This window comes from Agrilus planipennis, unplaced genomic scaffold (genome assembly GCF_000699045.2).
Source record: "Agrilus planipennis isolate EAB-ADULT unplaced genomic scaffold, Apla_2.0 scaffold24, whole genome shotgun sequence".
Lineage (NCBI taxonomy): Eukaryota > Metazoa > Arthropoda > Insecta > Coleoptera > Buprestidae > Agrilus > Agrilus planipennis.
This window is the reverse complement of record NW_020439076.1, coordinates 1,599,561-1,621,938: the sequence shown is the minus strand read 5'-3', so window position 1 is coordinate 1,621,938 and position 22,378 is coordinate 1,599,561. Positions and strand designations below refer to the sequence as shown.

At 34.6% G+C, this 22,378-nt stretch overlaps 1 protein-coding gene across 1 annotated transcript in view; it reads right to left on the bottom strand.

Annotated features, from left to right (window-relative positions):
• Positions 1-22,378, bottom strand: part of LOC108741801 (formin-J) — a 90,693-nt gene that overhangs the window by 15,910 nt on the left and 52,405 nt on the right. Inside the window, exons 2-3 of the mRNA XM_018476735.1 lie at positions 10,497-10,702; positions 3,133-3,292 (exon numbers count right to left, since the gene is read on the bottom strand). Coding sequence (XP_018332237.1) covers positions 3,133-3,292; positions 10,497-10,679 — 343 coding nt within the window. The 5' untranslated portion in view covers positions 10,680-10,702. The remainder of the gene's footprint in view (positions 1-3,132; positions 3,293-10,496; positions 10,703-22,378) is intronic.

Genomic DNA, 22,378 nt, shown 5'->3' with positions numbered 1-22,378 from the left:
CACGTAGTCGAGTTCGTAGTGGGGATCGCTTGAGCCGTGAGCGCGCTTCAATGCAACGTTCGTTACAGGCAACTCCGGCATGTATTGTGTAAAATTTAAATTCATAGTGTACAAATAATACCATTAAACCAATTCCTTAACCCCTATCCCAGTATGTTTCTGTGTTTGAAGAAGTTTCACTTCAGTAGCGTGTTGTATAATTACACGTTGTATTTTTTTATATACCACACCCCAAAACTTCTTGCCCCCTCCTTCAGTACATGGACTGAATCTGGTTGGTCACGCTTGATTTCTACCATTTGAATTTTTTTTTTGCAAAGTTTAAAATTACGAATTATAATTAACTTAAGAATCAGTGCGACATATACAGTTGATGTTATAAAATTCCGCATGTTATGTACTGACGAATTGATAGCACAAATGCAATTTAAAGTTATTGAGGAGCGTTGCGTTTTCTTCAAAAGATTTGAGAATTAGTTGCGATAATCCTTCCTTCACAACCAATTTGGACATTACTTGAAAAATATCTTTCTGTGGGCTATGTTTTCATCACATTAGGTACCCACACACGTTTCTGGAGACCAAAAAGTAAATTTCATATGCGCCAAAGAAAACTTTCCGTCAGTTTCATCATGCACATTATATTATGCGATGCGACTTTTGCTTCCACGAATAAAATTAAAATAAAATGAAAACGCTCACAGCTTCTTGTTCACGGTCAACACTTTTGATTTATGGTAGGGTTGCATGTAAGCCGACAGTATCTGTCACTCAATCAGACATGTCATAAAAAAAAGGCTGAAACGCCGTATGGGCGGATCAACAACAGCTTTTTGATGCCAACAGTCACACACTAGACCGACTTGTAGACTTTTAACTATGATATGATAGAAAACTGTTACCAAAGTAGGCACCTAATCATGTCTGCAAACAAAACTTTTTTTTTTGAAGTGCTATACACCTGCACAGTGAGTATAGATACTGGGTGTTTTAAAATCTGTTAATTTTATGACAGAACGGTAGAATCAAGCTGTCTCCTGTGTTTCTTTTACTATTGTTTTCTTCGTTTTACCTCGTTTTCTTCACGTAAGTTTTGAATTATCACCATATCATCATCATCATCATCATTATAATCATCATCATCATCATGGAATCGTCAATCCTTGCACACGTACCCCCGCTCTTTCCTATCATTAACTAATCCTCCCATATCCTCTATTATTTATGAACAGTAATCTAATTTAGGTTTACCCCTACTCCCCTTAACTCCTGTTTCTAATACGTCTCTAACCAGCCATTCATGCCTGAAAAGGTTTTCTACCAACCTATCTTGCCTATTTTTTATTAACTTTCATAGTGACCTCTGTTCTCCGTTCTCCTATTCTTTCTAATACCTCTTCATTTCTAACCTTGTCTATCCACGATATTCATTCGTCTGTAACGTCCACGTTTTGCTCCCGGAAAGAGTCGTGCTGCAGATGTATACCTTTAACAATCTTTTTCGAATTAACTGCTCGCGAGCACAGAAGTGATTTCTTTTTGTTAAAAGCGTTTCAATTCTGCGCTATCCTTTGTTTTACATCTTCACCGCTCCTTTCATCCTGAATCATCTGACTTTCTACATATCGAAACTCAGTGACTTCTAATTTTTCGTCTCTTCAAAAATAAATTCATTGGATTACTTGCTAACCAACAACTATATATATAAAAATAAGTTTATAGTGTAAATAAAGCAAACCTTCTTAAACTTCAATTGCAGTAACGTAATCACTTTCACATTAACCCACATAGTAATAATGTTCGTATACAAATTATCATATAAGTTTTCAACAAACATTTGTTTATGATTTGTTTGCACCATTTACTTAATTGTACAAGGAATTTGTGTGAGTTTTACTCTGAAGTTATCCTACATACTGTTATTTTTTAAAGATAAAATAAGTTACGGAAATACCAGATTTAGAACACAAACAAACTGAAATAACATGCAATTCTTTTGAATATATATGTTTTTAGTTTATTTTATTTAATTATAAATAAAACTAACAAACGCAGGCAAGCCACTGAACAATATAGTTTTTTAAACTAAAACTCAACTAATAAAATACCTCCCTTTAACAGTTTAATTATATAAATGTCAACAGAGGTTAGTCTGTTAAAAATAGTTTTGTGCGTGGCATTATGGCGGTTGGAGTCCGCCATGTTGATCATATCTGGACGTCACCTAACCTAAATATGTATATTATCGAACAATACCTTATAAGAATTGTCCTACTTTAGTTTCACTACAGTAGTAAAGCAAAATTAACTATCTAATTTAAAATTTCGAAGCCCACCGGTTATAGGTAGGTACATATGTTTTTAAAAAGTTACATAATAAATATGTCACTTGGATGAATTAATTATAATGTAAAAGGACAATCTTGTGGACTACTCGAAGCTTCGAGTTAAATTATTATTGACAAAATGCTAGGCAATATCGCGGTTATTAAGTTTTGTACTTATCGAGTTTATGTAATGAACTTACAGATCCGCTTATTTGTCAACACAATAAAAGTTGTGTATTTAAAATTACAAAGCGACAATGAAAAACTAAATTATAATTGTAAATTATTTTTGTGTAACAAAGTACTGTTGCCGTTTTTGTAACTACATACTTACCTATGCATATAAACAGTGTAGTTTATCATATCTACCTGTACAATGAATATACAATAAAAAAGGTACTAATTAAATAAGTACTTTATAATAAGATGTGTGTTAGTTAGCGTTTACTAATGTTAATATTTACATATAAATTGTTTCGCTACAGAGAAAGTGAATTAAAATGATAGAAATTTGGTAATTATCTAAAGAACATCGACCACCCCCTATGAACTTTTGGGTTATGGTGTGTTAAGTGTTTCCTCAGTGACATATATACGTTTAAATAAAGGGTAATTATCTAAAAAAACATCGCCTACCCTTTATTTGGTGGGTGGTGTATTGTTTATATATGTTAAATAAAATTTATAGTTATGTTAATACAAACATATAATAAGGCATATAATATATAGAATTTTTATTTTTAGACCTTATAATAAATACGTAAGAATAAAGTATCTTTTAAATACTGAAAGTGTATCGTTTTACCTATGAATTCGTTCCTGAGCCTGGTTCTGTCAACAACCCTCGGAGTGGAAATGATAAGGCAGTTGATAAAAGCGACCAGAGCTGTCTGGTAATCTACAGCTGTTGTTCGGTCTAATTCTTTCACGATAAAACTGAAACGGTACCTTTCGCCTTTAGATTTCTGAAACAAAATAAAAGAAAGATAACAAACTTCTTTGGAGAAACAATATTTGTTTTTACTAAAAAATTATTATAGAAAATGTCGATTTTAAATTAAAAAAGTAAAGAGAATCTTTTTGGTAGCATTAGATTCCATTAACAAAATTGTTTCGTCCGTTTGTGTTTTATCTTCAGAAATAAATTTCCACTTATGAATTTCGATATTAATAGTCTTATAAATAAATAATAGCATTGATTATATACAAGGTTATTCATGTCATAAGGCACGAAAGAGTAGGGCCATGTTCTTAGATTTAGATTAAAAAGATTTGTTGAGAGGGTGGATAGAGATTCATAAGTGGTACATTTTAAAATTATTTATGATTTTTTTTTCTCTAAAACAAAAATTCTGGTATGCAAGGGAAAGAAAAGTAGGGAAAGAGCGAATATATAGATAGGAGACAAAATATTAGAAGAAGGGACTAATTTTAGGTATCTAAGAAGTCAGATAATTCAGGACTGAAGGATTTGTATGGATATAAAGCAAAGGATAGCGCAGGGTCGAGCCGCCTTCAATAAAAACAAGTCACGTTTTTGCTCATGAACGATTAATTTAGAAATTCGTAAATGATTGTTAAAGATATATGTTTGGAATGCAGCTCGGTAAGGGTGCGAAACTTGGACGGTAGGCGCAGCGGAAAAGAAAAGTTAGAAGCGTTCGAAATGCGGTGTTACCGACGAATGATGAGGATACCGTGGATAAAGATAGAAGTCAATAAGAAAAAGGCGAGATAGGTTGGTAGGACACCTTTTCAGGCATGAAGGTCTAGTCAGAGACATATTAGAGGCAGAAACAGGAGTTAAGAGCAGTAGAGGTAGACCTAGATTAGATTACTGTTCGCAAATAGTTAAGAATGTGGGATATTCTAGTTTTAAGGAAATGCGAAGATTAGCTTAGGATAGGAAGGAGTAGAGGTGCGTGTCCAAGAACTTAGAACCTTATGATGATGATAATGATGTAAGAACTATTTGTATAGCTCACAAATCTGAGTTGGCAAATAAATAAAAGTATATATTATTTGAAATATTGTCCAGATGTGGTATTTGTTACACAAATAAAAATTCATAAGGATATACCTATTCAAAGCATTTACATTTACATGGAGATCAAAATTACTTCGTATATTTCTAGTATAGAAAAGATTTATAAGTGTTGAATATTCATTAAAAATTATTGATTTCTTTAATAAAATGATTCTATCGTATAAAAAGGACGTATAAAATGTATCGATCCATTTACGTTATTATTCAAGGTGAAAATACAGTATAGATGAAAAACGTAGTTATAGGTACTCAATTAGGAATATATTTATAATTTTTCAATATGGCGAGTAATTATCAAGTAAATAGCAATTCAAAATTAAAATAATTAAGTAGCTTTCTTTTCTGCTACCACTGGTTTACAGATTTGTTTCAAATGAAGCACAAACGAAAACCTAAATGTAATATTGATTGCTCATTTAATTAGTTACTAACTGCATAATACAGATATCATGTTATCAATGGAGAAGTGCAAAATAGTTTTTTTAAAGTATTTAAATACAAAATGCAAATACTTTTTTGATTTGTTGTTCCAAATGTAAAATACAAAATAGATTTCACTTTTGTATTTTAAATGCTAAATGCAAAATACGTAGCTTCAAAATACTTTCTGGTAGTAGGTACCTATTTAATTTTCTACATATACTTAAGTATAAAATATTTCTTTAAGAAAACCTTGCAGGCATTTTCTCATTTTTTAAATATTGAGGTTTTTCTAGGCTAATAGTGGCGTTTGCGCTACATCACCAGCTGCGAAGATTAAGTATGATTCATATTTTTTTGTTTGAAGTGATTGAGATATGCTTTATCTATCTTTATGTTATAGTTTCTTCAGTGCAGCAACAAATAATACTCCTATATGCTTCCCTATTTCTCATTGTTTCACGTTTTAATTGGAAAAAAGACACTGATGCCAAAATAGTTTGTTTAGCGCGAAAGATCAGAGCCAAAATAGGGTTGCAAATAATTTTATCAACATCAATCATTTTATATCAAAATATTTACAACCCCATTTTGTTTCCTATCGTTTACACATAGTAATAAGAGAAATAATTAGAATCCGTAGTTTCTTTACCTTTGGATTGATCTAATAAGTGAAGTTTTTCGAATCGTTTCCTAAGAATTTTGGATTATACGCATTTATTAGACACTACAATATCTTGTATTTTTCAGTTTTACACAGCTGACACATATCAATTCGATATTGTTTTGTGCGCTATTTTGTCGTAATTCTACTAAAGGTACGATAAGTGGTGATTCGGCAGGCGCTGATATCAATTTGAAACCTCAAAATTCCATGGACCATGACATTGAACCCGAAAAGCAATATCGATCCAATATTTTAGATTATTCATTTTTTTTTTGGCTCTCTTCAGTTAAAGAATTAGAAACACTCATGCAATGTCTCTTTGTCCCCCTTTTAAGCTTATAATGCATTCAATGGCCAATGTGAGCAACTTTCATTCATCATTTTATATAATGTTTGATCGATGTTACTAGCAAAACATATAACAGCAAAAATGCATTTTGCATTTTACAAATAGAAAATACGTTTGGAAAAGTATTTTGAATAAAATACACAATGCATTTCTCAAAAAAGTATTTAAATGGAAGATAAAAATAGGTATTTTTTTGTATTTGCATTTTAAATGCAAGTATTTTATAATAAATAAATCACGATTCAGGTTATCAAAATGGCTATAAAAAGAAGAAGTTCAGAATTCTTTGATGATTTCCGATTCGAACATACCCCTTCATATTGCAATGTCTCATGAAATTTTGCTTTTTATGAGATATAAAGAATTATTATAATGCAGTAAGTATACGTATTTTAATATCAGTGTTTATGGGCCTTGAAGAAATAAAAAACCATTAATTCCGAGAAATCAAGACGGACTGTAGGTATGCTTTTTTGACGTGACAACGTCTTATAATTCGATGGAGCCGGCTGCACGCACGAAAAAACATGACTCATGCGGCGTTACCTCGCTCTGAGGCGTTCCATTTAAGGCTTGAAGTGCAAGCGAGAGCGCGGAACGAGCGACAAAGAGGCACAATCGGCCTCCGCGTTCGGCAGCGTTCGACATCTGTCTCTCTCCTACTTGAGTGAGCGATGGGTCCGCGTGGACAGCTGCTATACAATAATACATTTCCATTTACCTCCTTCTCTATATCCATACAAAATATATCATACAAATAAAATTAAAATTTTCTTCTGAAAAATGAAACCATTCCATCAGTATTTTCTTATGACGTTGTCACGTTCAACTATCGTCAGTAAACCGACTTTACAGACAACCGATTTTTTTGTGTGAATAAGGGGTGTTCGTTATTCTTCATATCCCCCTGCTGGTGTGAGCTTTACTGTCACCGTGTATTTAACCATAGCAAATTTCAAAAAGCGCCCGTAGCAAATAGCACAATTCAATTGTAAGTAATTTATAGTTTTGTATGATTATGATTGCATTAAACGTAACTGTGTGTACATAATTTACGATGACATGTGTAACAGCCTTAATGGTATTAAATTAAATTAACGTAGAAAATCTAACACTCATTATACATATATTCCCAGGACATTTATTCGGAATGATGATTCGGTTGTTGAACTCCTTTACATGTAAATATTTTGATATTTGAACCTTTAAACGGTCCGACTTATCTCCGCAAATTATAAAACAGTCTAAAATACGAAGAACCTTATCAAAACTGTGCAAACTAACTGATACAAATAACGAAATAACGGTCCCCATTCCTAATGATTATTTTGTTTTGAAAATTACAAAATATAGTAAATTCTGTTACAACAAATGTTTCAGGGGATGCAAATTTTTGTTCGTTATTATGTCGCCTTTAATAAAAAGAAGTCACTTCTATGCTCGCGAATGGTTTATTTAGAAATTCGAAAAAGGTTGTTAAAGGTGTATGTTTAGAATGCGGCGTTGTACGGGTGCGAAACATGGACAGTGGGCGCGGCGTAAAAAACAGGTTAGACGCCTTCGAAATGTGGTGTTATAAGCGAATGATGAGGATAACGTGAGTAGAAAAGGTTAGAAATGAAGAGGTATTAGAAAGAATAGGAGAACAGGAGAACTATGGAAATCAATAAAAAATAGGCGAGATAGGTTGGTAGGACACCTTCTCAGGCATGAAGGTGTAGTCAGACACATATTAGAGGCAGAAGCAGGAGTTAGGAGGGGTAGAGGTAGACCTAGGTTAGATTACTGTTCACAAATAGTTAAGGATGTGGGTTGTTCTAGTTTTAGAGAAATGCGAAATTTAGCTCAAGATAAGAAAGAGTGGAGGTACGTGTCCAACCAGTCTTAGGACTGACGACCTTATGATAATGATGATTATATCCGTAAGTAAAAGTTTTGCTAAAGTTGAATTCTCAATAAATTTCTTGTTTTTTTACAAACGATTTTTTTGTACAATGAGGTAAATATTTAGCAAAATTAAATTGCATCATCTACCAACGAAAGATTGGCTAAATTGTTTATAAATGCAGGGGAAAACAATGGATAAAACTCAAACATTACAAGTTAATAATTCAATTGCAACTTCTGAAGAACCATATACGTATGTAAAGACAATGGTCCCACACTTATTATAATACAGGTTTACGATTAGTGCTACTTTTGAAACGTTTAAGACAATTGCTTAGGCTTATTTGTATTCACACGCAAACACATGTAGGAAATTAATGTATATACAGGGTGGTCCGGAACTGCCTATTTCCGTCCCTATTTGGTACAAATATCGGTAATGTTGATAGAAAGTTTCTAGTGGGTGAACCAAATTAGAAGAAAAGGTAAGTACTTAAAATTATTGAGTATACGTCATCAACATGGTATGTATGAATCAATTAGCAACAGCAGATTAAACTTAGATAGAGAAATAAGAATAGAGCGCCCCATAAATCTGCTAACCGAGTCAAAAGAGAGAAAACTGCTGAAAGAACCCCTTGCTGATATATATACATACATAATTAGTAACGATATTTCAAACTGGGAAGTGCGCATGCGCAACAAGGTGCTCCTGGACATCGCTGTGTCTTACTCCAGGTGATATAAGTAAAGTATATACTGAAATGGGGCTGGTGGGTTCTTTTCTTATATTTCTATGAAAATTATATTGTTTTTTTCCAGAGTGGCAGTAAAATAATTAAACAACTTTACGTTTTTGTTACGTTTCGGTTTATTCAACCATCTTCAGACTTCTATGAGAATATATGATACAAGCTAGTCTCAAGAATTATGAATTACATCATTTTACATGTAATACATTGAGAAGAATGTTTGTCGTAACTAGTGTATATATTACATAACTTACATATTATCCACCCCAAATGATGGTTGTAACATGAGACAGTAACAAATATAGTAGAATATGTGTTATACCTATGTCATATTTTACTCTCTTTATTTTCAAAGCACAGTTATCGTTTATTACATTTTTAAAAGACTTAATGGTAAACGAATTTATAATTTTTTTTTTTGCATATAGTACTTCTTTGTTCTGTAATATTCTGTGACATTTCGAATTTGTCTATTTAGTATATTGAGCAATGAAATTTTGAATTATTATAACCCATAAATTACGACACAACAAACTTCTCTTTTGAAACTATTCTGTGGGAGACGTTACCGTAAAGAAGAACAATTTTATGATGTGATTTATAAATTAATACATATTTGACCGACTTATACTTTCAGTCAATAAATATATCATCAGTTATTTAGTTAAAGAAAATTTTGAGAATTAAAACATCGCTTTCTAATTTTATTTGGCTAAAAATAACATTGCTATTGGAAGTTCCTGTACGGAAAGATAAAGCAAGAAAACTTACTCGGCAGTAGTCCAAAGTATCCAAAGCCCTAGCGTGTCCTTCTTGNTACAGAGTATTCAATTTTTAGTAAATATCTTCATTAATGTTTCATTTATAAATAATAAGTCCTTTTTATCTAATTTTTGTTTTATATCTAATTAAATCATCGTTCAATTCATAAAATACAAATTCCTTATGCGTACGTGCGTCCCATCATAATTAGTGTCAAACTACTGTTAATCAAACATTTGCATTCTTTTTATTTCAGTTATACAGTACAAGCGTCAGAAATTAAGTACCAATATGAATATTTACATATTAAAACCAATTGGGAGCTTACATGGCATCTACCAGATTCACAGTGTATGTTAACCGGTTCTTCTTCAAATCCTAATTTTAGAATTTAGGGCTTAAACTTAATAAATATATATTGCGCCTACAACTATTCCTGTGAGATATTTGCTTCGCGTTCTTGTCATTTTCAATTTTTGAACGTAAACAGACTCTAACTTTCAATACACTAGTTCGATTCCAGGTCTACCTGCCTTAGTCCAAGCTTTTCTGTACTTTCTTAGACCATTTATTAGACAAATGCTGAAGCAATAATACAGGGTTTGTCCGGAAAGTAATAGGACTGATTTCCTTCCGCCGCGACTGTACTTCGGAGCGTGCGCGCACCGACTGGATTGCGCAATTCATGTTACTCGTAGTTCGCTGTTACTTTCTGAAGTTAACATAAGTAAGTACAAATGTTACCAAAGTCCCTGACCTAGAAATTTTATAAATTGGTAAATTATTCCCATATGCCAACAAATATCAACGTCGAATAGTAAATCGGAATTAAAAAAAACTTTGGAAGTGCACAAAAAAAATTGATACGAGAAAAAGTATTTCCCAAAGCATTTTGGAACTATATTTTTGGCTTAACATAAAGAAAAAACTAATAATTAAATTTTCAAGTTCATTGCTATTGTTTTCGTTGGATCCAGATACGTGACTATTACCTACAAATCACAATTATGTACATATCTGACGGGATCATGCATCATCGTCATCGGAGTTAACACTTAACATTAAAGTGTGTACATTACCTTTTAATACAACGTCGATTTACAAAACTTATTTGTTTTGTGTTGTAAACAGTGCAACGCAACAAGCTGCAGAGGCTGCGTTCTAATAAATATTTAACAGAATCTTATTTTTAGAGAATTAAAACATCGCTTTCTAATTTTATTTGGCTAAAAATAACATTGCTATTGGAAGTTCCTGTACGGAAAGATAAAGCAAGAAAACTTACTCGGCAGTAGTCCAAAGTATCCAAAGCCCTAGCGTGTCCTTCTTGATTATGGACACAAAGAGCTGAAAGTAGTTCGATTACTTGTTTTTTAACAGTGACATTGCCGGAATCTAAGGCAGCTGCGAGTTTTCCGATGTACTCCGGATTTTCGACAATGAAATCTAGACCGAGTCGAGAATCCATGGCACTTACCACCACTGGACTTCCTGAAACAAAAAATACACTTTAAGATACATTGGTTACAATAAAACACGTCAAATTGGGTTTTGATAAAATTTTCGAAATGCGTAATCGAAAGAGATGATACATAATTTTGGAGCGAAGAGCGAAAGAGTGTCGTAAAGTGACATGTGTTTTGACGAAAATATATTACTTAGAGACCGAAGGAAATGATTCATAATTTCAAGTCCTTTTTAATTTATTTTCAAATTTGGACGCGCAAAATTTCGTCCTACAGTTGCGGAATGCGAATTTAAGGTGATGCAAACTATGCAGTCTGCATATTGTCCCCGATTCATGGAAAACCGGCATGTGACCCCGCTATTTAGGAATTTTATAATTTCCTTTTTATTTTAAAATACATAAAAGTAAAACGAAAATACCGATGTGTAGGGGAAGAAAAAGTAGGGAAAGTGCGAATATAGAAATAGGAGACGAAAAATTAGAAGATTTTCGATACCTAGGAAGTCAGGTAACTCAGGATGGAAGTAGCAGTAGAGATATACATATAACAGACAGACTCGAGTAACTGCTATGCTCCCGAACGGTTAATTTAGAAATTTGAAAAGGAGTGCGGCGCTGTATGGGTGCGAAACAGACGGAGAGCGCGGTGGAAAATAACAGATTAGAAGCGTTTGAAATGTGGTGTTACAAGCGATTGATGAGGATACCGTGGAAAGAGAATTTTAGAAATGAAAAAGTATTACAAAGAATAGGAGAAGAGGGGATTATGTAAGTCAATAAGAAATAGGCGAGTTAGGTTAGTAGGACACCTTTTTAGGCATGAAGGTCTAGTGAGAGACATATTAGAGGCAGAAATTGGAGTTAAGAGGAGTAGAGGTAGACCTAGATTAGATTACTGTTCATAATTAGTTAAAGATAGTTTTAGGGAAATGCGAAGATAAGCTTAGGATAGGAAAAAGTGGAGGTGCGTGTCCAACCAGTCTTAGACCTGACGACCTTATGATGATGACAAACTAAACCGTTACTTTTTGATAGTAAACAACGCCGTATTTTTTTTATATTAACGGTCATTGGAACGAAGTTGAGTACATAGCGTGCAACTCTTAAGATTAACGACATCGCCAAGTGTTTAAACAGCCAGCCACAGACGACGTCATCATTTCCGCGAAAGTAGTTAAAGGTTATTATGCAAATCGATGCAATTTAATATACTTACACTTAAAACAGAGGGCATATAGAAATTTTGTTTGTGTGTGCGATTGTATAATTTCCCATTTACATGTAAGGCAAAGGCATATAATGGGACGGTTACCAAACGTCCTTGAACAGGCAAAACGTTGTGGGAGTTAGAAAACTGTTGTATAATTGTTTATTGATTAAAAATTATCCATTAATTGTCGATATTCTTCTTTAAATTCTATTTACGCGTCGCGCATCGTGCCAGCGCTGGATTTAATTGCCCATGGGTACAAATAAGGTGAAGCCCCTTCTCCGCTATTAGACTGTCTGGTACTGATTTGGAAAATCCCGATTACTGGGTAATGAATAGTCCCAGATTTTTCCGCGCTATATTAGCCGTTCCGAAAAAAGTTTTCCCGATATTTTCCAATATGTTTTATCGGTTTCTTCGCGGATTTGGTTTCTTCTTTGCCTCTGAAGGCCTAACCTTGGGTGAATATTGAGCAGTTGGTGAGATACTATTAGGGCAGGTGAATAAGGGAGGAATTAATGTAAGATTAATATTAAAGTAAGACACTGGGTCCAACTAGGTTATTGGGGGAATAAAAAAAATCGGTTGTCTGTAAAGTCGGTTTACTGATGATAGTTGAACGTGACAACGTCATAAGAAAATACTGATGGAATGGTTTCATTTTTCAAAAGAAAATTTTAATTTTATTTGTTTGATAGATATTTTGTATGGATATAGAGAAGGAGGTAAATGGAAATGTATTATTGTATAGCAGCTGTCCACGCGGACGCATCGCTCACTCAAGTAGGAGAGAGACAGATGTCGAACGCTGCCGAACGCGGAGGCCGATTGTGCCTCTTTGTCGCTCGTTCCGCGCTCTCGCTTGCACTTCAAGCCTTAAATGGAACGCCTCAGAGCGAGGTAACGCCGCATGAGTCATGTTTTTTCGTGCGTGCAGCCGGCTCCATCGAATTATAAGACGTTGTCACGTCAAAAAAAGATTATGTTTAAGCAAAGAGTCCTGGGCACCGGCCCTAAACACCCCTGTATAAATACGACCCTATATAGCTCCAATAAACAAATAATAAATTATATTACCATTGTCTCTTCATTAGAAACAGAAATATAGACATTATGCTGGCGCAATTCATGTTACTCGTAGTTCGCTGTTACTTTCTGAAGTTAACATAAGTAAGTACAAATGTTACCAAAGTCCCTGACCTAGAAATTTTATAAATTGGTAAATTATTCCCATATGCCAACAAATATCAACGTCGAATAGTAAATCGGAATTAAAAAAAACTTTGGAAGTGCACAAAAAAAATTGATACGAGAAAAAGTATTTCCCAAAGCATTTTGGAACTATATTTTTGGCTTAACATAAAGAAAAAACTAATAATTAAATTTTCAAGTTCATTGCTATTGTTTTCGTTGGATCCAGATACGTGACTATTACCTACAAATCACAATTATGTACATATCTGACGGGATCATGCATCATCGTCATCGGAGTTAACACTTAACATTAAAGTGTGTACATTACCTTTTAATACAACGTCGATTTACAAAACTTATTTGTTTTGTGTTGTAAACAGTGCAACGCAACAAGCTGCAGAGGCTGCGTTCTAATAAATATTTAACAGAATCTTATTTTTAGCGTAATAACGAGAGAAAATATTTAAATCATTTGTATGTTCTAGAAAAAAAGGAAACATAGAAGTCCAGAAGAAAATTTATTGACTGTAAAAAATTATATTTTTATGAAGAAGGAAAACAAAGCAACTAAAACAGAAAATATTTTTAGAGAGTTTTATTACATAAGTTTATTCTTTATTTACTATTACAAATCAACCTGGTGGAGCTAACACAATATATATCAAAGAAAAACCCAACTGCAACGTCAATAGCGAAAAATATATTCATGGAAAACAAAAAAGATCCTTACTCTGATGGCTCCAACACCGAAAAGGCAACAGGATGTGCTGTGCTACTAAAAGAAAAACAAAATTACCAGGTATGTGCGCTACATTGAAGCCTATGCCATTCAGAAAGCTACAGAATTAATAAACTCACAAAATATAGAATCTTCTCTAATTCTGACAGATCTCTAGGTGTACTTAAAACCCTGCAGAATCCTATACAAACCAATCAAATGATAAAAAACGTCGCCCACCAAATAATAGAAGCTGATGCCCATGGAAAGGAAATTATCCTAGCATGGATAATCATCTCAATCTAGCATCCAGGAAAATGACAAAGTAGATGAAAATAAGGCGCTAGCCGTTCCATATATCCTGAAATAGTTCCCCTAACGGCATTCAGGGAAATGACAAAACAAATCAAGAAGTAACGCGCTGTTAAGACAACAGGTAAAAGTTGGTCTGTGTTCTGTCGGAGCTGTCTGCGGCGCGCTGATGAGATCCGAAAATATCGAAATCGCGATCCGCGTCTGGCAGTTTCGACAGAATACAGACCACTTCGAATTATTTTATTCGATTATGGTAACGTGCCTATCACGTTGAGGTTAGCTACGCCGGGATTCGTTTCAGCAAGTAGATATCCATATATTTAAATGGACCTTGTTGGAGCATACGTAATCCTAAAATGTAGCATCGTACTACAGATGGCGTTTACCGCGCCATTTGTGGTATTTTCTAAAACGCGCTGTTAAGACAGCAGGTAAAAGTTGGTCTGTGTTCTGTCGGAGCTGCCTGCGACGCGCTGATGAGATCCAAAAAGATCGAAATCGCGATCCGCGTCTGGCAGTTTCGACAGAATACAGACCACTTCGAATTATTTTATTCGATTATGGTAACGTGCCTATCACGTTGAGGTTAGCTACGCCGGGATTCGTTTCAGCAAGTAGATATCCACATATATTTATATGGACCTTGTTGGAGCATACGTAATCCTAAAATGTAGCATCATACTACAGATGGCGTTCACCGCGCCATTTGTGGTATTTTCTAAAACGCACTGTTAAGACAGCAGGTAAAAGTTGCTCTGTGTTCTGTTGGAGCTGTCTGCGGCGCGCTGATGAGATCCAAAAGGATCGAAATCGCGATCCGCGTCTGGCAGTTTCGACAGAACAGACCACTTTTTATTTTATAAGAAGTAAGTCTCTAGGAAATGGAAAACATCTGACTAGAAAATCCCCCCAAAACATATCTTCGAAAATTTTCCAAATTTAAATCTCAAACGTAGAGGTAATATATGTTTTGTTCTCTTTCAATTATTTAGAATGCGCTTTTCGCTAAATCCGTTTTTAAGGGCATATCCTTACGTTCGGTTGTCAACTCGCCACTAGTATATATAACAGAGATTACATGAAGTTAAATATCTCATTAGGTACATGCAATGAGAACAATGAAAGAAATATTGTATCAGTATTTATGAAATTAAACTGTTTCATTTAGCAAATTAAACGCTCGCTTTTTAGAATTGTTTTTACTTCAGTTTATTTTAGACTAAAAGCGTCTTCAGTGTCATTGTATCTTTTCTAATAAGTTTTTTCTACTTGCGAAATGGTGCTCTTGACATTAAAAGTTACACACACATAATGGACACTACTAAATTTTATGGTAGTAGTCATGAATTTCTAGCAAATCCACCCAAGCAAATCGATGAGAAGACAATGTAGGAAGGTAGCTTATTATTGCTGAGGTGTTTCAGCAACACGCGGTGAAATAATGTCATCATCCAGATCTTAAAGACATCTGTTGAATCATTCTAGGTATATTTTAGAGAGATAAACACCTAAATTTGCATGCCTACGGAATATTATAAATTATGAGAATGCTTACGGTTTTAGTTTGACATACAGGGTGACTCATTGGGAAATTATTTTAACTAGTGTGGTTAATAAACATGATAAGAGCTGTATTTTGATCTAATCTCATTCCGAAGAGGACTAAAAAATGTCTCGTTCCTCAAACTTGAATTGAGTTCATTACAAAAGGGAAAAAGAAATTGAGAAATTATTTCTGACTGGTGGATCAAAAAACTAATGGCCATGCTTCAACCTCATGTTCATATACTTACCGATTTAGTCACCTCAGTAGTATATCACTTCATCAGAAAATCAAGGTTGAGATGATTTAAATCATGATTTTAATCAATCTGATTTTTTTGAAATAAAATCATAATTAATTTAAGAAAATGAAAGTTGGACACTTAAAAATGTATTTATTCATAAAAGAAACCTTTTTATGTTAATATTTATTGTTTATTATGATAATTAAAAAAGGATTTAACTGTCTTTTACAAAAACACAACTTTTAAAAAATTTTTTAATACAGAAAAGAAAATTTTATTGTAGGTACCTAAACAAAAACTAAATATTGTTGAACTTTTATAATACGAAGTTTGTTTGTTATACCTGAATGTACGAGTCAGTACACTATGAATCGTCAGAATTTTTAGAAAATAAGAAATAATAACTAATATAAATGCCAATGAGTTTTTTGTTTGTTTGGTACCTTTTCACTTATTAACTCCTTAATCAATCATCATCAAATTTTGTAAACATATTATCAGGGGTGCAGAAAAGGACATACAGTATCTTTTATCCAGAAAAAATATACTGTTCCCGAGGGATAAAAAAATTAGTTTTATATGGTCGTCGATGATATCTGACACATATTTAGGACATCAACGCGAGTAAAACCTATCATGAAATTTTACACATTTTTAGGATACATAAAAGGACACAAGCTACCTTTTATTAAAAAAATGAATACTGTTCCCGAAGGAAAAATTAGTCAATAACATTGACACGTATTTATATTAATAAAAACTTAAAAACTAGGCAAAATTAAATTTACTAAAAAGTTCAACAAAACACTAATTTTTGTCAACTTTGTAGAAAAAGTTTCTCCATAATATATTTTTTTATAGATTATCGGGTACTTCATGTCAATTAAAAATTATGAAAATCAATCAATTAAGGCACACCTCCTTTAGATTCTTCACCCAAACCTAAACCAATCAAGTGTTAGATACGCGCCCAGCCTTACAGATAAGGATGCGCACTGATAAAATATTTTACTTGAGTACTTGATAATTGTTTATTACATGTTGAATAAAAATAAATTATGAGGTAAGACGTACCTTATTCAGTTAGAATTTCACAAAAGTAACAAGTAGTATAAGTAGTAGAAAAAATTCTTTGGATGTTTTTGGAACATTTTGTATGAACAATTGAACTGTAACGAGAAGTTTGAGAAGACTATCAGAAATCAGAATAACGTAATCGATCTTTCCTTAACCAAGTCGGCAAAACAAAACCTGCGGTCATTAGCGATTCCCGCGTTTAATTAAGCCAAGAAATAATGCCCACGACTTTGTTAAAATTTGCATTGAAATCAACTAAACACGGAAAGTTATATTTCCAATAAAAATAATAGAATATTCATTAACTGATAATTTCTGGCTCCATATAGCTGACGTCATCTATGAAATTGTTTAACGGCGAGAGGCATACATCGTCGCGAAATACAGTGGCGTAACTATACAACTAAAAAAATTCGAAAAAGAGCTGTCCTTCTTCAATAGACAACTAAAATGCAAGGATTAGGAACTAAAAATATGTTCTATTTCTGTTCCTCAATAGCAAAAACCTGATCTCAAAAAGATATCTATACCGAACTGAGATTCGACACTTATAGACAGAGAAGATCCCAGGGGGTACATTATCTCAACCCTAAAATAGCATGCCTTATAAAGATAAAGATTCTGGGTTTAGGGATTAGAAACTAAAAATATGAAGGTACATATTTACAAAGGTTGATCACATTTTTGATCCTCAATAACAGAAACCTGAGCTCAGAATGATACCTACACCAAACTGAGATTTGACACTTATAGACAGAGAAAAGCCCAGGGGTATATTATCTCAACCCCAAAAAGGCATGCCCTATAAAATCGTAGTGCCCCATTTGTCATTTATCGGCTTGATCTGGAGATTTAGATCATTGCTTTATGGGTGGCACTAATTCGATTCTGGGTTTGTCTGTCCTGATCCAAATTTGTCTATGGCTTGCTTGGTTCACCGGGCTGTAATATTCCACATATTCGCTCTCTTCTGTCTTTATTTCATCCGTCTCATTTTTCTTCCTTTCCAAGATTCCCAAAAGGAGACTGAAATTCACAATATTATCCACTGTCTTCAATTGGGGTTGGGAGTCCTTTATATCCACGGGGCAGTAAGCTGCACCCCAAAAAGCCTATATACATATATAGATCCGGCTCTGTTTAGCTGCCACTGATTGTTACATTTATTAAACTTAAACTGAGATCTAGATGACGATGCGCTACTGAATAAAACTGAATGGACGGAAAACAGACGTAATATTTCGTTTAGAACTGGCAGAACACTTTCATAAAAAAGGACTTACGAGGATATCACACATGTACATTTTAAAGGCAGACGTAGAACATAAAGTGTGTAGGCGATCACATTAGTTCTACTGTACAAAACCAGAATAAGGACAAGTTAACCACTTGTTTAAATGTGTGGGCAGCATTTTAGATGTTAGCCAATCGCATATTATAAAATCGGTTTGGGGCAAAATTAAAAAGCCTTTAATGTTTGCGAAATTGGTTTTGTCGATAATAAACGTTTGGATATTAAGCGCCGGTGCACACTTGCGGCAATCGCCGCTGCGGCACCGCAATTGCGGCTTAAATTACTAACAGGTAAATGGGTTAATGCACATTCATCTGCGCGCCGCCGCGGGGCCGCGCGTCCAAATGGCGACCGTTTTGAACCGCAGGTCCCTACGGAACCGTGGCGGCACCGCTGCCGCTATTGCGGTTTTGTAGTACTCGTTTGTATATCGGCTGGTACACACTTGCGGCCAATTGACGCGAAAAAGGATGGCTGCTACTAGAACTTCTGAAGATTTGGATATAGAATTATTCATTGATGCAGTAAAGGGGTTGGTTCCCAGAGATATGGGATATTTCCTCAGAAATATACCTATACCATGAGAGAGCCAAAAATAGGTCTGCATGGATTATAATCTGTGAAATGTTTTCCGATGGATTTTTGGAGCTGGATGACAAGGAGAAAACATTTCTAGTGGGATTATGGAGACTCATAATCTGGTATCTTTTGCGATCTTATCCTATCAGAAACTTTTGCTGTTAATTCATTAGATGAAGCAACACTCCTTCGAAAGTAGTTGAAAAATTAGTCAGGATTCTCCCTTAAATACGAAAACGACGTTACAAATGTGCCCCTCGTAAGCCGTAAATCGGTATATGGGTCTACCCAAAATCGTCTCGTTTTTTTTTTTTCGATCAATAATGCATTTGTACAGCAAATACGTAAAAACTGCAGGCCTTTCATTAATAAAAACTTCCATTTTGCACTATTCAACTTGTCGCACTGACTGATTTTCTTTAAAAACGAATGACACTGTATTAGATATATATTTTTATTACTTTTGCGGCGCCGCAACAAAACAGCAAAAATACCAACAAGTGTGCAGCAAACTTTGCGGTGCCGCTGCGGACCCGCGGCGGCAAATTGTCGCAAGTGTGCACCGGCACTAAACGCTACTGTAATACAAAAATACTGATTCTTATATTTATATGTATACTTCCTCGCACCACTAATGAGAAATTACAGAGTATTCAATTTTTAGTTATTACTTTTGCGGCGCCGCAAAAATACCAACAAGTGTGCAGCAAACTTTGCGGTGCCGCTGCGGACCCGCGGCGGCAAATTGTCGCAAGTGTGCACCGGCACTTATAGGTGAGTAAAAATGAGTAAGGAAAACAGGCAGACACATGATACGAGGCTTGCTCTACAAATACGGATGCATAAGTGTTGTAAAAAGACTATTTTCCAAAGTTTCGAGTACTTTAATTTTGTCTTTTTCTTTTCCAAAACCAAGTACTTCCACCACCGACGTTTCCGCTGTTGAAAGCGACCTGACTAGAATTTATAAGGGTCATGCCCCATGTAGGGTGAGGGCCACATGTGGCTAGTAAGAGGCATGCCGATATAGGAATTTCCCTGTAGATTCCTCCTGAAAATCCCACCAAAAAACACTGGTGATGCTAAAACGAGGATTGCATTATGGAGTTTTCATATGGGTCTTAAGGGACAAACCCATCACATGTACGGGGGCTCGATGAGGCAAATCCGTTTGATGATACTCTCGGTATGACCCTACCTGCATCCCCCTCAAATTCTAATCAGGACATATACCGCTAACACCGTCCTCGAAGACAGAATAGGAAACATGCAAATATGATAAACGGTCGGTGGCGCGGTTGTTGAATTAATTGTCGAAAAAAAACTCCCGAAATGCGAACAACCTACGGGAAGGTCCATCTCTTCTTTCGCGCTAATCCCGGGTAAACTCAAGCCAACAGGCTAGGAAATACTTGAGGACTTCGACACGATAAGTACCATTTAATTTACAGCCGGGAAAGCGAAAGAAAAACATATCAACATTGTCTTTACATTTTGTGTCGACTTATTCAAATTTATTTGTTCTCGGTTCATCGACTTGCTTACATTCTTGTCTTTGAGATTTCGATTCGACAACAAAATCGTGATGCCAGGAGTCGTCTCCTGTGACGATCCTAAGAAGAACGTCCTTGCAGCACTCCACTTTTTGCGTGCTCTTCGTTCAGGAAATAAAAACCTTGGAATTGTCTTTTCGATTAGAATTTATTGAACAGCCGTCCTACTTGGACCAACATTCTTACGGTTATTCGACAACATCAGGGGGCACAAGACCCAACACGGCAGAATGCGAAGTAAAAAGGAATCGTCTTTGAAGTATTCCCATGCTTCACGAAATTGTTTCGCCCATTTATTTACCTTTGAATCCTTCACAACGCTATCTCCCTAAATTTCTTTGCAAGGATCCTGTTCGATGACAGAATTCCAAACCCATGAGGGATGGAGAAAGAGCGTGAGCCTAAGGCCTATTAAAGCTACATGCTTTCTTGTAGTAAAATCCAAGTCAAAGTATGTCTACTGAGAATTTTTGGAAGAAAAATAAGTCGGTGCCGTCCCTTGTAAACTGGCCACCGCTACAGGTAACTATTTTATACGTATTTATGGGGCAAACCTTATATATATATATATATGTGTGTTTAGCACTAATACACCTCCGACTGCTATTCACAAAGTACGTGTACAACTCCAATTTTACGTGTTCGACTCCGATTTCGGAGTCGAAGTCGTTTCCAATGTGAATTGAAGTCGGGGTATACCCACAGTCATCCCCACCGTTTTTTAGCCGGAGGCGATTGCGATATGTTGATATATGCTTTAATACAATTTAATTGGCCACACTTGCCACTAGAGGCGCTACTGCATATGCACTAATACAATATGTCATATTCTACGCTCAACTTCGCCTCCGCACTTGGAAAATACCTTTCTACCTCCGGAACATCGGCAACAGCGCTTAAAATATAGCTTTAAACACTTTAAACTACTTTGCTCCGTAACCAAAAGTCAAATAACTCGTTTAATTGAAATATTGAGAATCTTTGTTTTTCTCTCTAACTCTATTAAATACATTAAAATTAGATCCAGCGCTATAAGTATTATTATCTTACTGAATATATTTCGCATCGGAATTTTCTTGAGATACTTTGTTGGCCTCGTTAATTTCAGTAAAATTAATTTCATTGCATTCAATACCAGCGCATGCATTATTGTCTAACCAATGAGAGTAATTACTTTTTTCTGATACTGTGTAAACGTTGTTCTTTTCATTCAAATTTGATTCTTCAGTGCTTTCTATAAGGTTCATCTTTTTCTCATAGTTCCTTCTATCAAATGCTTTATTAGTCTTAATCAAGACAGCATTGGTACCCCCAACATTTATCCTAGATTCATTGTTTAAAGTTTTGCTACTAAAGTTGATAGACTCTAACCACTTCTAAAAAATGCTTTGTTACTAAAGAACTTTAACAACTCTTCCAAATAAAAGCTTTTCGGGTCTTTTAAGTAGTGTTAAAAATAGCATATTCTGTTAATAGCAATTTACTTCAACCGTAAGTAAAGTGGTCTAAATTTTATTTTCTACCAGAATAAAATGACTTTCAACGCATACCTACATAATAAACAACTATTAAGCATTATGAGAATAAATTTTTACCATTGTTTGTTTATATTTGACCAGCAAAACATTTTCTGGTTTCTCGCCAGGTTTTGTGCTTCTGGGATGTACATAACCGTTACATTCTATATAGGTAAAAATTTCAGATTTAAGCACGGTAAGTTTATTCTTAATTCCCTAATGAAAAAAGTGATAAGATTTTTGTTAAAGATTACTTGAATTATGATTTGACGAATGGCGAACCCCCACACCTCCCATTCGATTCAAATTTTAGTATGTTCTAGTATTCGTCATCGGGAGCAGGAACAAATATGTACGTTTAGCGAGGAAACCATCCCTTTACATAGTTTTTTCACGTTAAAAATTTGTATTCGTAACAGCATGTAATTGATTTTTCTGAAAATCGAGTGCTTTGA